At 37.0% G+C, this 15304-nt stretch overlaps 1 protein-coding gene across 2 annotated transcripts in view; it reads right to left on the bottom strand.

The window, feature by feature from the left end:
• LOC134527211 (ribonucleoside-diphosphate reductase subunit M2 B) overlaps positions 1 to 15304 on the bottom strand; it is a 230808-nt gene that overhangs the window by 56847 nt on the left and 158657 nt on the right. For both annotated transcript variants that reach the window (XM_063359678.1, XM_063359679.1), the window contains exons 5-6: positions 13732 to 13960; positions 1152 to 1370 (exon numbers count right to left, since the gene is read on the bottom strand). In XM_063359678.1, coding sequence (XP_063215748.1) covers positions 1152 to 1370; positions 13732 to 13960 — 448 coding nt within the window. The remainder of the gene's footprint in view (positions 1 to 1151; positions 1371 to 13731; positions 13961 to 15304) is intronic.

The following is a 15304-nucleotide window of genomic DNA, read 5'->3' as shown; positions in this document are numbered from 1 at the left end:
AAACTAGTTTTGGACCACATGAACACCACGAAAGCAGCTGCTGTGAAAATAAGTGTAGTGCAAGTGTCTACAAAATCTCTGGTGAAGCTTACCAGCTTGATGGCTACAGATCCAAGCAAACTTGACTTTGAAACACTGACTGTCTTTAATCCAAAAAATATTTTGATTACGGACATGAGCCCTATTTTGCTTGCTAAGTTGTGTAAAGTTTCTACTCTGAAAGAAATGGACCGCCAGGAGCTGATCACCGGTTTTGGAGAGTTAAAACAGATAGTTGAGAAACAAATGAAGGAAAGCAGTGTGGATGTAGTGAAGGCACTTCAAGTTTTAAAACTTTCACAACCTGAATTTTCTGACAAGTGCCTGGAAGCAGTGTGGATGTTGTGTGCAAACGTTGATTCGGAACGCTTCTTGTTACAATACAATAATGTTCTCACTGACAAGAGAACTAATTTGAAACAAGAAAATTGAGCTACAATGGCTATTTTTTCATTTGAAAGTTAAATGTTGTGTCAAAGTACTTTGGTTCTGAAATTATTGGGTTGACTTAATTTAGAATCTGAATTCTTAAACTTGTGTCTTTTTAACCTATTTGTGTAATTTTAATTTATAATGTTTCAATTGATGGTGCAATTATATTACAATGTTCTCTTCATATTTCTTACACTTGAAATTGTAAAAATAAAAAAAATAATAACCCCACTTTTAGGTAAAAATAACACCGATTTTAAGGGAAAATAACACCACTTTTCATCACAAAATAAACACACCTTTTGCATGTCTCTATCCATTAGGCAGCAGCAGGTTAACCAACCTTGGAGCTTGAAGAAACTTGTGCTATACAGCATTACCCTGTAGTGTTATCAAGTTTTAAATAAGCTGAGCACTGTGTTTTTCAACACACATTTTAAGAAAATTGTACTATTGGCGGGAATGCAAAAATATATGCAAAAACAAATTTTAAAATGATACAGCTGAACAAATGTTTTTATAACAAATGGCCAGTGAAGAAACCATTACAATGCAGAAATAAGCTTATCACAAAAATTTCCATGACTTGTTTTAAATTCCCTAACTTTTCCCAGTTTTTCCAATCTGTTGCCACCTTGTTGATAGCCACGCTGGGAAACCAAGGCCCACGAGCAACCAACCTTGGGACAGCCCAGCTCCAGCAGCAGGCGGTCGGCCACGAACTCTATGTACTGCCGCATGAGCTGGCAGTTCATGCCGATCATGGCGACGGGCAGCGCTTCCGTCAAGAACTCCTGCTCTATCTGCACCGCATCCACGATGATAGCCCGGATCTCTGTTTGCGACGGCTTCTGCACTAGGTGCCGGAACATCAGGCACGCAAAGTCGCAGTGCAGCCCCTGCAACCACGCAGCCCACGTGATGTCGCTTCCCACCACGCCACAGTTTTACGACACTTAACGTCACGCTGGCACCACAACAGCACAACATGCAGTCTTGCTATTACATGGGAACCCAGTTATAATGTTTTCCAGCATGTAATGCCATATTTTTTTAAGTCCTGACACTTTCCCTATAAGTACACTGTATTTATTTCCAGTTGATAATATTTCAATTATGCATTTACATCAAATTCATAAATGTCAAATAAAAAAATTTGAAACTTAATTATTACAGTATTTATCCAATATGTGAAGCTAAATGCATTAATTTATGTTTTTATTTACAGTCATTGTTATTAGACATCTGCGAATTGTGATTTTTCAGTTCGAATCGAATTTCAAAAAAATTCAACAGTTTCGAATCTTTTTCGAATCAAATTTGAGAATATTTATTAAAATAACATAGATCATTAAAAATTTTTTAACATACCACCTTTGAAAAACTTGTCGCATAATTCACAGTTTAAATCAAGTAGGTAACTAAAATTAAAGTGATACTATATTGAAGAAGCACAACCAGATTCTCAAAAATTAAAAAAAAAAAATTAAAAATGATATGTCTGTAGCACTAACATAAAATCATACTAATTAGGTACTGTATTTTCTAAATTTACAGACTGGCAATCATTAGTGTGTTTGAACGTTTGACAGTTTTAGTTGGTTATTTTATAAAGTGGAAGATGGCTACACACATTATTTACAGTAAAACTTATTTCCACTTTTCATGGGGTCATAGTAAAAAAGTTTAAAAAGCGGGAAAGTGTAAATAAAGGAAAGACCATAAAAAGTATCACAGCTTACCTTATTTAGCATGTTTGACTTTGAAGGGGTTTCGCTGTATAATTTTTGTAAGTGGAAGATGTAATCTTTCATTTACATTTATTTTAAACATGGAGGGGGATGTCTTATATTAGTGTATCCGGGCCAGATTTTGCTAGTCGAATTATTGTAAAATGAATTTGATTCAAATTGACGAATCGAATATCAAAAAATTCGAACTCGAATTCGGAAATTTTGAATATTCGCAGAACCCTACTGTAGTTTTCGTTTGAGGCGTACGTGCGTTTATCGCACTCCTGTTGTTTTGTAAGGAATTAAATCGTTGTGCTACACTAGCGCCGCCTGTTAGCAACATCCCGAACCAACAAGGCCGCCAGCAGACAGCCCGCGTCGACAATAGATAGCAGGATAATGCTGCGTCGGCCGCGGGCCAAGTCGAGTAATCCATTGCGGGCTGAGAAGCTATACTTACGTGGCGTGGTAGGGTATTCTGGTTATTTTGACACAATCGGTGATCACATCCGTACTTGTGGGGTATCGTTTTAAAGAGTATTCACACATATGCTCACAAAAATTAAGATTTCGTTAATATAACCTGTTATTTTCCAATTATACAGGTTTAAATAGATATGGGTTGAGTCTTGGTTTATCGAGTCGAGCCGAGCTTAGTTGGGTCATATTAACTTGACTCTTAAACTGAGTCACATATTTTATCAAGTTCGAGACTCGAAACACGTTTCGAGTTAAGTACCAGCATCGTGCATTATAGTACTTTATTATAGGTTGTCTTAACGTTTTCGCCAAGTCATTAATACAGCAAGAATTGATAATGACCTTCAAACAAAAAAAATCCCGTTCAAGCCTAACCTTGCCCGCTACCGTGCATCTGCGCTATAATAGGTACAAGTGCAACCAAACCTTGGCCTACCTTCATTTATGAACGTGACGTCGTTAACGTGATTTAGTCTATAGTGGCGACAGTTTATAGGACAAAATTATGTCACATGACCATTTTATATATATATATAAAAAAAAAGCTTTTTTTTACATCCTGTATTTACTTCAAATACGGTACCGCATTTGTTTACAAGATATGTCATTGGATTTTCACTAAAGAAAAATTTGTACCAAAACGCTCATGTATTAATAATCATCACGTTTATCGTGCCCCGTTTATAATAACTCGTATAAACAAGAGATTTCCGTAAACTAAAAATAAAAACACTAAATAATTATATAATAATATAATATTTAGTTAATAACACCAAGCCGTGAAGCGTGAAAATGGCTGTGTGTTAGGCCAGTTAGCCTTGCATTTTGGAACTATATTTAGCTGAGCTCCACTACGCAGCGCTGCGTGTCAATAACATTTAAGATAATATTGAAGCGTTAGGATAGCCGCTTCTTTCAAACACCGCGCGTCTGCGCGGGCGGCGGCTCGTCGTCCCCTCCTTCCTTCCCCCTCCTAGTGTATGCCTGTTTGCTTCTCGCCTCCCCTCTCCTCCTCCGTTTGGAGCATGCGCGCTGCGCGGCACATATGTTATATAAACAGACGTTTTCAATTTATTCAGTCTTGTTCTTCTAGTTCTACTTGTATCAACTAGCTCGTCTGATTTCGTTTAGTCTCTTTTGAGAGCTCGAGTAATTGTTAGCCAGCATGTAAGTCAGTTAGACTTTAACTTTGTACGACGTGCGCGACCTCGGGGGAAAGAAAATGTAAGTTGGAGTAAGGCGGTGGCCCTTGCCATAGTGTAAACGTTTGTTGAATTTTGTGTGTTTTGTCTAAATTCCCTTTCGATCGCCACCTGGAAAATTTCTTTTGGATTTCATGTAACTTGATTTAATTTAACTTCATTGGTTTGTAACTGTTCTCCCCTGAGTCGTCAACGTACGTAAAACGTATCGTAAATTTTCATTTTTAGATAATGTACAGTAAGTCCTCTATTTACGTCGTACCGATTTACGTCGTTTCGGATTAACGTCGCTAATGTTTGAGTACTCATGTTTCAATTTAAGTTGTCGCCGATTCACAATAACGTCCAGACCTGCCAACATTCAAATTTAAAAAATCATGAGGTCCTTGATAAAAATTTTCAGGCCCATAAATACAGGTTATAAATAAAAAAAACAAATGAAAATCTTTAAATTTAAGTGACATACCTGTCCATATGTTACATGGTCTCTGCTTCAAAATTTATTTTAACAAATATAGGTTGCAGATTTAATTTAGTTGAACATAATTTAGCGCTGTTGTGTAGTGATCATGCAGGGCCGCAATTAAAAAAGATGTAAAATAACATTCTGCTCGTGTAACACTATTATCACTGTTCACAGCAAAATTAATTTTTTTATTGGAAGCAATACACTTCACGTGTTAGTTGTGTTTTTTTGTAGCTACATGTTTCACAATGTCTCCTCTTCCACTATGTGAGATAGAAAAATCAGCACGGCACACGCTACAAAACGCAAAATTGCTTCCTTTACGTGACTCGAGTAATGATGGAAACTCGTTACTGTAAGCTTTCGTAAAACTTGTTTTGTAACTTTTACAAACAAAATCTTGGGGCCCCGAAAAATCGTGAAGAAACACTATTTTAGCGTGAGGGCGTGAGATGGACCTTAAAATCGTGAGCCTCACACCAAAATCGTGAGAGTTGGCAGGTCTGTAACCAGCCCGCCCGCTCAGCCACCCACGTATCTCGCACGTAGAAGTGTTATCTACTTCCCGCAACGACACAGCATTTTCTCCTACCCCTTTTCGTCCAACTCCTTGGCACTTCAGTAACTAAAAAAAGTGTACCCATATGTATTCGTTACTATAACAATTAGTACTCATTACTTTCGTATCGTTACTCGTTACTTCTGATACCGCATAACATGCTATGTTATGTAACAGCAATGAATCGAGTCGTATTTCGTACGTGTACAGTATGACATCGCGTAAATAATAATAAATCGAATATAAACAATTAAAAGTATTTGATAATTAACAGCTTTTGTTAACCAAGAAACAATAAAATCTCATTAGAGCAGCTTTATTATAATATCTCTTTTAAGATAAGAACAAAAAACGTGAAAATACGCGATAATAAAAAACAAAAACATACATATTTATAATTTGTAAAAAATACTTTCTTACGTTGTTTCTGTTCCAATCTCAAACTTTGTCTACACACACAATTTTGATAAAAAAACATCGTTCTTTGTAACGAATAAGCGCGCGCATGCATAAAACATAAGAAAAATGCGAATAACGAAATGCATTCGTGTGTAACGTTTCGTTACTCGTTACTAGATTCCGCACCCGTTACTCAGTAACGAATACATACGGTTTGCTACAGCTCTACACTTCAGTCGCTATGATATCATTGAGTTGGCCGGAGTTTTAAACATGCCGTTGTTAACTTTATCGTGATTAAATGCGTTTGTAGTAGGCCTACAGTATCAGCTCACTGCAATTTATCTTTTTTCTTCATAAGATGTCTTCCAAACGACTATATATATGTTTTTATATTTCAATCAATAAAGGTAATAAAGCAGCTGGTTAAATAACCATTCTATAAAGCTGAGAAGTACTAGTTGGGACTCGTTTCCCACGCTGTCGGTTGTAATTTGCTGATAAAATTGCCCGTTGTCATGTCTGTATGCCAGCGCTTCCGGCCGACCTTGGGCCGTGGTCGGCCGGTGGCATGAAACATGGCTCATTTTGCGTCGTTTCTATTTACGTCGCGGTTTTCAGGAACATAACCCCGACGTAAACCGAGGACTTACTGTAACTTACTTTTGTAACGCACGTAATGTGCATAAGGCAGTGGGTTTTCCCTGCATTTTGGCAATCTAGTAATTTGGCAGTTTCAAATGCGTCTACCTCGTGACGCCCTCTTTCGAGGCCCCTTAATGGGACAGCGCATGTTTTGTACCACGTTGCGCCGGCATAAAATCTAACCTTTTGTAGCCTTGATAATGGCTCGTTTACTTTTGCTGTGTGTGTTAAACTCTTGTTACGTAATGAACATTTTGTTATTAATTTTTGTTAAGTTTTATTAAATATTTAATTATTGTTAAAAATTGTTTTGTTACAAATACCCGTTCGCAATCCTTGCCATGCTATGGCGTTCCACCCTGTCCTTATGCCTGTAGGCATTACAATATTACTTTATTTCTGTTTGAAAATATTATAATAACAACGCTCATGCATTTTATTTGGCAATCAGTTACTGATCGCCAAATCAAATGTATGAAATATTTATTTACTAAACACATTGATATTCTTTTAGTTGTAACAGTTCCGGGCGAATAATCTTGCCGCGGAAAGTGTACAGTGAAAGTCTAATGTAGCGAATACGGTCTATAACTAGAGCCCATGAAAAATGGTAAATAAAACTGCCTGATTTCGGTAAATAAATTATAGGATTTCGGTGCTATATTTCGGTAAAATTTTTTTTTTTGTTAATTGAGTGCATTTGTTCTACTAATTATTTAATTTCATGATACACACACAAAGCTGTACATTACACTTGATACAGCAATCACTAGATTCCTGCGTAAGCCTTACAGAAGTGTAAATGTTATCTAGTAGATTATATACACATTACTTAAATTTTACATCACAAATAGTGTCTAGAATTTTACAGTCTGTGTTTATGTATTTAAACATTTTGATTATTAAATAGACCTATACTATGTTCCTGCACAAAACTGTATATAATTAATTTCTTCCTGTCAGGAGAATTGGCCACTTTGGCCAAATAGTTTGGTAAACATGTAAGAAAGGGTTCCCTAAAAAATTAGTACATGTAAAATTTCAGGCTCAAAGTTTTTTTTTAAATTTACTATAATTTAGTTGTACTACACATTTTCCAGCCTCCTTCCCATCAAATTGTGTTTATTAGGGCGTTAGAACCTTAACACATTTCCTTGACTAACCTTTCACGTATTCATTTAACCATTCCCTCATAGCTGGGTGATCTAGCTTCTCTAGGGGAATATTTGCAGAAACAAATGCATGCACTGTATAGCTTGCAAATTTGACTTTAATTTCCTTTGCTCGTTTATGGAGAACAATATTATCCACGAGTGTCACTTGCCTTTTAACTCCACAACCTGATGGTGATGTTAGACTTTTTTTCTTCTCTAAATGAGATGCTCGCTGTTTGCAGTGTTTTTCACAAGTAGGTATCTTTCCTTTTACAATCTACCGTATATACTCGTGTATAGCGTGCCCTTTTTTCCCCTCAAGTAAAGGAAAAAAATAAGAATGCGCGCTATACACGGAAAAAAAAAAGTCATTGGGTGAGGCGGAGAGGAGGAGTGGAAGTCGTTAACTGCCTGGTGACAGGTGACGTTTCTGGCCAGCCCCCACACATACGCACAAGCAACAAGGCCTCTCTTTCACACAAACACACACACACACACACACACGCACGCACGCACGCACGCACACAACCTGGTCTCTCGCACACACACGCTCACAGCACACACACACACACACACACGTGCGCGCGCAAGCTCGCATGTCTCTTGTTTATTTTTAGACCTCCCCCTCTACAGAAAGCCAGCGCAGCTAGTAAAATAAAAGAGAGAGAGAGAGAGAGAGAGAGAATGTTGTCGCCATTCCCCCTCCCAATTCCTTCGCTTCCTCGTCGCAGCTGCTACCGGTGAGTCATCTAGTCCTCCGCGTCCCCTTCCTGACTGTCTCCCTCCCTCCCGCTCACGTACCAGTTGTGACAATACAGCGCTTCATTATCTTCCGTCTACACAGCAGAGTTTAAGTATTTTCCTGACGCATCACCACACATCAATTTAAATTATCATTTGTTTCATACGTAATTACTTAACAGGTACCACAAAATGTTAATAAAATTTATTTACGGGAAAAAAAAAATTTTCTTTGGAATTTGTTGCAAAAATCGTGGTGCGCGCTATACACGAGGGCGCGCTATACACGAGTAAATACGGTATTACCGTATTGCAAAATTTACACATCATTATCCGCTTTTATTTATTAAAAACAATGAATCCTTCATGCTTGTATTCTTTAGCTCGTTCAAATACTGATATGACCTTAGGCATTGTGAAGTATCAAGTAAACTTCAAACAAAACAAACTGCAACTACCTATTTTCGTTCACATTTACCTATTTACATGGAACGTAGGATCTTTTCAAACCTCATTTGGTCATTTCACATGACCGGCGTATTGCGACGTTAAAATCCCATAACCTCTCTGTTATTATTTACAAACAAAACAACAAAAGAACAGAGATAAGTATCTCTGCAACGGAAACGAATATGGCCAAACGGCCAATTTCATCCACATCCCGCTAGGATCGCTGATAAATGGTTGCCGCTTTCAAGCCGAGTGTTTGGTATTTATTTTGCTTCAACTTATCTATGGCGCATCTCATAATAAAAATGGCTTACGATGTTTTTGTTTACTAAACGAATACGTTTTGCGGCAAAAGTATTATTGTGAAACTTAATACTCATATCGCGTTAAAATTCTGACATTTCGCGGATATTTCGTGAAACAACAAGAATATTGCGAATAGTAATGAATTTCGCGGCATCGAAGGTTATTTCGTGAAAACGAAATGCTGTAAAATCAAAATAGGCGTTTCGAAACACATTTGTAAGTGCTTAGAATGAAGTTCCAAAATCGTTAGTAAAATTTTGCTATTTCGTCATTAACGAAATTCGAGTACCTCTATCTATAACGTAAAGTCCGCTATAATGATAATTGCCATCGGCACCGTCAGTTTTGCATATGCTGCGTAGGATAAAAATTTCGGAAATAACGAATGCAGCGTGGGCTCATTTTCGCTATAGCGATAGATTACACACCTGTAATTTTGCTCTAAATCAATGAGAAAACATCTACAATAACCTTAATAAATGAGAAACAGCTTCGCACAATTCCACGCGTCCGGCAAATGAAACAACACGCATGATGTGGCCGTCTTGGCAACACCACTCAAGGTGGGGCCCCACAGCGAGCATAGCTTGCCTCGCGGCGACGAAAGCAAGCCACTGCGACGGGAAGCCTACAACTCACGTAGTTTCGGTTCCCTACCACGTTCGTGCAACTTCAGATTTCTCTCAAAAATTGAAATTAAAAAAATCAAAGGGTTAGGTTAGGTTAGTCACAACATGCTTGTTTTCATTGGAAACTTCTGATTTAGCGGCTCAAGTGGCGTTAATACCAAAACGCAAAACTTCGGAAATCTTCGGAAATTCTTGCAGGGAACCGAAACTACGCGAGTTGTAGGCTTCCCCACTGCGAGCATTACTTATTTAGAATCACGCCGACTGTAGCCCGTAAATGAGCATAACTCGTCTCACACTTGCATCGTAAGCGTTGCGTACGGTGTAGTTTTAGAGGTGTAAAAGTAACTAAAAAAAGCATACCCGTATGTATTCGTTACTATAACAATTAGTACTCGTTACTATCGTATCATTACGTTACTCGTTAGTTCTGATACCGCATAACATGCTATGTTATGTTGCAGCAACGAATCGAGTCGTATTTCGTACGTGTACAGTATGACGTCGCGTAAATAATAATAAATAGAATATAAACAAATAAAAATATTGATAATTAACCATTTTTGTTAACCAAGAAACAATTAAATCTCATTCTTACTTCTTTTCTGTTTCAATCTCAAACTTTGTCTACACACAATACCTTTAATAAACACTAAAAAACTTGGACGACGAATTTCCAAATTATACTTTACCAAATATTGGGCTTTACTTAATAAACAAACATCGTTCTTTGTAACGTAAATTCATCGAATATTTGCGCGCATGCGTAAAACATACGAAAAATGTGAGTAACGAGATGCAGCCGTGTGTAAGGTTTCGTTACTCGTTACTAGATGGCGCACCCGTTACTAAGTACCGAATACATACGTTTTGCAACAGCTCTATGTAGTTTCAGTGTACAGCACTACGCACATTTTTGTTTACGTCAATCAGTCATTTTTATCAGCATACAAATGCTTTGACGAAAGATTTGATGAACTTCCAAGAGGTCCAGTCGTTTATTTTGTACGAAAGTCTAGTGAACTCAAGGTAAACGAAAATTGATTCGTTTTAAAAAAGTGATTTTTAATTTTGTGTTATTTTCCAAGGGTCTGAACGAGTGATTATTTTTGTGTTACGAACCAATTGTCTGAAAAATTATTTTTGTGTTTGACATTTTTCATAGGTGTCACAGTGAGTAATAATGTGACAAATTTTAAAATAAATTTCACTACATCTTTGAGTTTACATATTGTTAGTAAGTATTCAAAACTCCGCCAATATGCACCCGATATCATCAGCTTAGCGCACATGTCTCCAGCAAACCAGCTGCGATCAAAGCGACAGGAAGCGGCCGGCATGACCTTGCGTGACCCCGCCCGCCCGTCGCAATGTAAACAAACAGCTGTGCGCTTAGCCACAATGTGTGTGACGGCCTTATCACGGCCACGCGGTCTCATATTTCGCAGTTGGCAAGTGCTGATATAGCTTTAAAATGTTATTTTAGTAAGTTTTATGTATATTTCCTTTATTTTTGTTGTGAATTTCCATAGTAAAACAAGCGAGAAAATAATATTTTTTTAAAAATGCTACAAAAATAAGATTTTTTTTTATTTTGGTTATGATGAAAATTCGCTATAACATAGACTTTTGGCGCTGTTATAAATTGACGTTATAACGGACTTTTACTGTATTTACACTGAGAAGTTACGTAACTCGACGTTTGCAACACTGACTAGTGAGAAGCCAAAAATGGAATACAAATTTCGGTAAAAGTAAACACTTATACAAATATTAAGTGGATTTTACATGGAGAAAAAATCGAAACACGGTAGACCACATAAGCTTAGTTTTATATATTTAAATAACATAATTATTAGCTAATTAATCATTTAAAATATTTAAATAATGCAGATGCATCTTGGATACACAATTCTTATATCAATGGATGTGAAGTAATATTTTATTTATCATATTTGATGCAAAAAATATAAAATTCTGAAACTCTAACTGACTCGACCCCTTCAAAAATTTTGTGGCTCGAACTCGACTCGACTCGAAATATGAATTGCTGAACTCGGTTCGACTCGACTCAAAGCCAAAAAACCTCAACTCGTCCATCTCTAGGTTTAAACACAATTTTTATGGTATTTTTGGTTAATTTTAATTTTTTGGGGGCCAAAATCTGTCCAATTCTGTTATATCGAGGACACGGTTATAGCGAGGATCAAACCCGGAACCGTGACACCTCGCTATAACGGGACTGTAGTGTATATCAAGTGTTAACAGAAAAAGTATCACAGCAAAGTTACGCAAATGTAAATAGTTAAAAAGTTATAGTTAACATTATGCACGTGAAGCATATCATATATGAATATAATTTAAATTATAGGTTAAGTTGCCTTGCGTGACGCACGTTAACACGAGCACATGTTAAGGCACTCCTATACTCTGTCATTCAATATGAACAATATTAAGCTTATGCCAGCTAAACGGGACAAAAACGGGGCTACATGAAGTAACTAACTAACTAACTTGAACACACGCAACATGTCACAACATACAAGAGACACAACCTTATGTTTGATAGTAGATCAGCATGTATATGTAATGAATTCAAATTTAGAAACAAATTTAAAGTCTAGAATAAATAAGTTACATTTATGTAGTACGGCCAACTCACACCGGACACAAGCAAACAAATGAATAAGGCTGAGGCCAGGGTGATTTCCTTATTTATGCCATCTTGAGATGAACAGAGTACAGTCGCAGAGACAAGGAAGGGGAAAGCAAAAGTCAGGAGAAAAAAAGTGTAACATTAGAACAAGCAGGAGGAAGGGGAAGAGATTGGTGATGCACCCAGACTTCTTCAAACGTTCTATCACTTCAATATACAGTAAAATTCTGTTATAAAACAGAAGTCTTATAAAGCAAAAGATTTTGTACTTTATACTGAAATTTCTTTAAACTGAAATATCCCAATGTACTTATACTATTCCCATACTATAGAATGCAATGGCAAAAAAAAAGGAACTATGTATGTACCTACCCTATAATCATCAATTATTTGAGCTGCATTATGCTATAGGGTTAGTGGTTTATTTTGAGAAAAACATGAAATAATTTAATCTCTGTAAAAGAATATTCTTTTGCGGTTGGAAATGAGCGATGATTGTTCATACATCTTCACAATCTTCCCCCATTCTTTCAGTATTGTAGAGAGTGTAGAGGATGCCAAACCAAACTGCATGGCCACATGTGATTTTTTTGTGCCTTTGTTTACTTCCTTCAAGATTTCCATTTTTTTCTTTTAAAGAATACAGTTTCAGTTTTTTTTATCATCCATGATGATAAAAATTAAACTGAAACTTGGTTAGAAAAATAATAAATGCATAAATAAATACAGCACGTCACTGAAAATCACTGATGGCAACAAAATGTAATTATCAATAATGGAAACGGAAACTGAACAGACCAAAGACTGAACGATATGTGCCGAAGATAGAAACCATTGAGTCGCTAATATTGCCAGTTTTAGTGGCATCTAGTTTTCCAGTGAGTTAACTTTGTGTAAGTTTTTCATAAATGTTGCCGCTACGGGAAAGCCGTTGGCCATATCTCGCCACAAATAAAATAAGTGAAGTGTGCACATCTAAACATACAGTTCCTACTACTAGTAGTGTATTTTTTCAAGTCTATGGCCGTGAGTAAAAGCAGTTGGCCATATCTTGGGTAGAAAAAAAAAGAAAACAAACGCACATCAAACTTTGCAATGCCGTTTTCAATGTAAATAAACAACTAAATAAAGCCGTTTAATGCTTGAATCATTTAAATTATGCCAAGAGAACGAAAGTAAATATTTTGACGCATAGACTAAATATTCGGTAAATGCGCATGATATTGACGAAGAAAACCGGTAAAATGCTTTCGTTGTAACGAAAATCTATTTCGTAAATTTGAAATATTTTAACCTTGTATGTGTACAGTCATTGGAGGGGAATTTCAAATCATTCGTTAAAGTGAAATTTTCGTTAATGTGAAGTTCGTTATATCGGTATTTTACTGTACCCACAATGTTTATATTGTGGCCTCTTACAATAAAGTTAAAATATTTTTTATTGAGCAAAAAATTTTATCTCAGGAGCAAAACATCTTGAGAATAAAATCACAACACAAAAAAAATTAAATCGTGGTGTGGCCAATCAACTTTATGTGCACAACAATAAACTGGTTATCTACCAAACTGGTATCCTAGCACCTGGCCGACAGTCAGGTTTCCCCTATTACCATGGGGAAGCGAGGCGAGTGTCACACGTCTACCTTCAAGGCAGACAGCAGCATATTCATGTGACCGAGTAGTTCGAAACAAACATATCTGCAGTTTTTAAATGGATTAAATTCATAATTATAACATTTTTAAATGTATTTTTTTAGGAATCTAAAATGTTGAGCTCAAGTAACAAAGCAAAAGATCTCTTTACTGTGGGGCCAAGGAAGAGACACAGGGTTTCAGTCACCTCATCCCGCGAGATGAGCTCATTGCTGAAGGTGAGGCCCGGCATGAGCCCGCGCTTCTTCAACCAGAAGATGGCTGCAAAGCTGCCAGAGAAGAAGATGCCCTCGACGGCCGCAAAGGCGACCACACGCTCCCCGAAGGTGGCCGTCTGGTGGGAGATCCACTGCAGTGCCCAGTCGGCCTTCTTCTTCACGCATGGCATCGTCTCCACCGCATTGAAGAGGAAGTCCCTGAATGCATGCATTTTCCTGACACTACAGCATATCCATGGCTCAGAGCAGTGGATGCCAACCTTAACAACCACACGACCCACCTGACTGCCCATAAACATAGCTAAAAACTTTGGTAAAACAGATGGTGTCTTTATTTAATCAATATGACTTGGCAGCACTCCAGTTTAACATATTTCTAACACAGTTTGTTCAAGTCTGGGCGCATACCTAGATCACGTGGCAGCAGCAAGATTTAGTCGTAAGTAGAATAGCAACGTCAATGTTGGGTGAATATTGAACTCACTTAACATCCATATAAAAAATTTATGAGACCATTGCTTGAGGAATACTTATGCATCTGTTCGCCAGACATTATATGTGTAACAATAAATAGAAAAAACTAGTACCATGGAAATTTAGCCCCAATGAATTACCCTCTTTTATCGCATAATCGTCACATATATTTTAGGGCGTCAATATTTGGATAAAAAAACTATCGCGTAAACGTCGCATGATGTTTATGGTCCCGCTATTAGATTCCGAGTGCTTTGTGTAGATATATCTTTTCCGTATCAAACAATGTGTTTTTAAGTAGAAATCTAATATTTATTCGGACATTACCACTTACTTATTTAATTAACTGAAATACGTAGTTGCCTGATGTGTACAATTTCTTCTAAAGACATTTTTAAACGTTTTAACCTTTATCTGTTCGTCTGTGTCGCCGCGGAGTACCGCTTTGCTTATAAAAATGTAGTCAGCGCTAGTTGCCATCATTCATGTTTGGTAGGGTTGTGCGAATGTTCGGTATACCGAAACCGAAATCCAAATTTTGCTACTTTCATTTTCGATTTTGGTAAGAATTTCATCTGTCGAAGTTCGTTTTTAGCGAAATATTTCGAGCCAAACGAAAGTTCAATAGCTTACCGAAGTATGTTTGTTCTAGTTGAAAAAGAACTCGTAATTTAATAAAAATTACTAATAACTAGTGATGGGTCGAATCCCATTTTTCCCGAATTCAAATCTTGAATTCAAATCCCAAACAGTACCTCGAATCCACCCCTCGAATCCGAATCCAGATCTCAAGGGTTAATTATAAAATAATTTATAAGTTAAGAAATAAAATTAAACATTATACAGAATTATTTAACCCTTTTAATTTTTATTTAAAAACACAAGGATTTTGACACAATCTGGATCAAGACGATACCGTTTTTGGTCACATGTTTCCTGCAGTGCTGAACAAACGTTCAGAGAACACTGTCGCAGGTGGTGAACACAAATATTTTTTGGACAGTTTATGTAGCCTGGGTGAACACGCAGACCGAGTTTTCCAGTATTACAGTATGTTTATTACTGGGT

Source organism: Bacillus rossius, chromosome 1 (genome assembly GCF_032445375.1).
Source record: "Bacillus rossius redtenbacheri isolate Brsri chromosome 1, Brsri_v3, whole genome shotgun sequence".
In the NCBI taxonomy this organism is placed as follows: domain Eukaryota; kingdom Metazoa; phylum Arthropoda; class Insecta; order Phasmatodea; family Bacillidae; genus Bacillus; species Bacillus rossius.
Note: the sequence above shows the minus strand (reverse complement) of the source record. Positions and strands in the feature narration are given on the sequence as shown.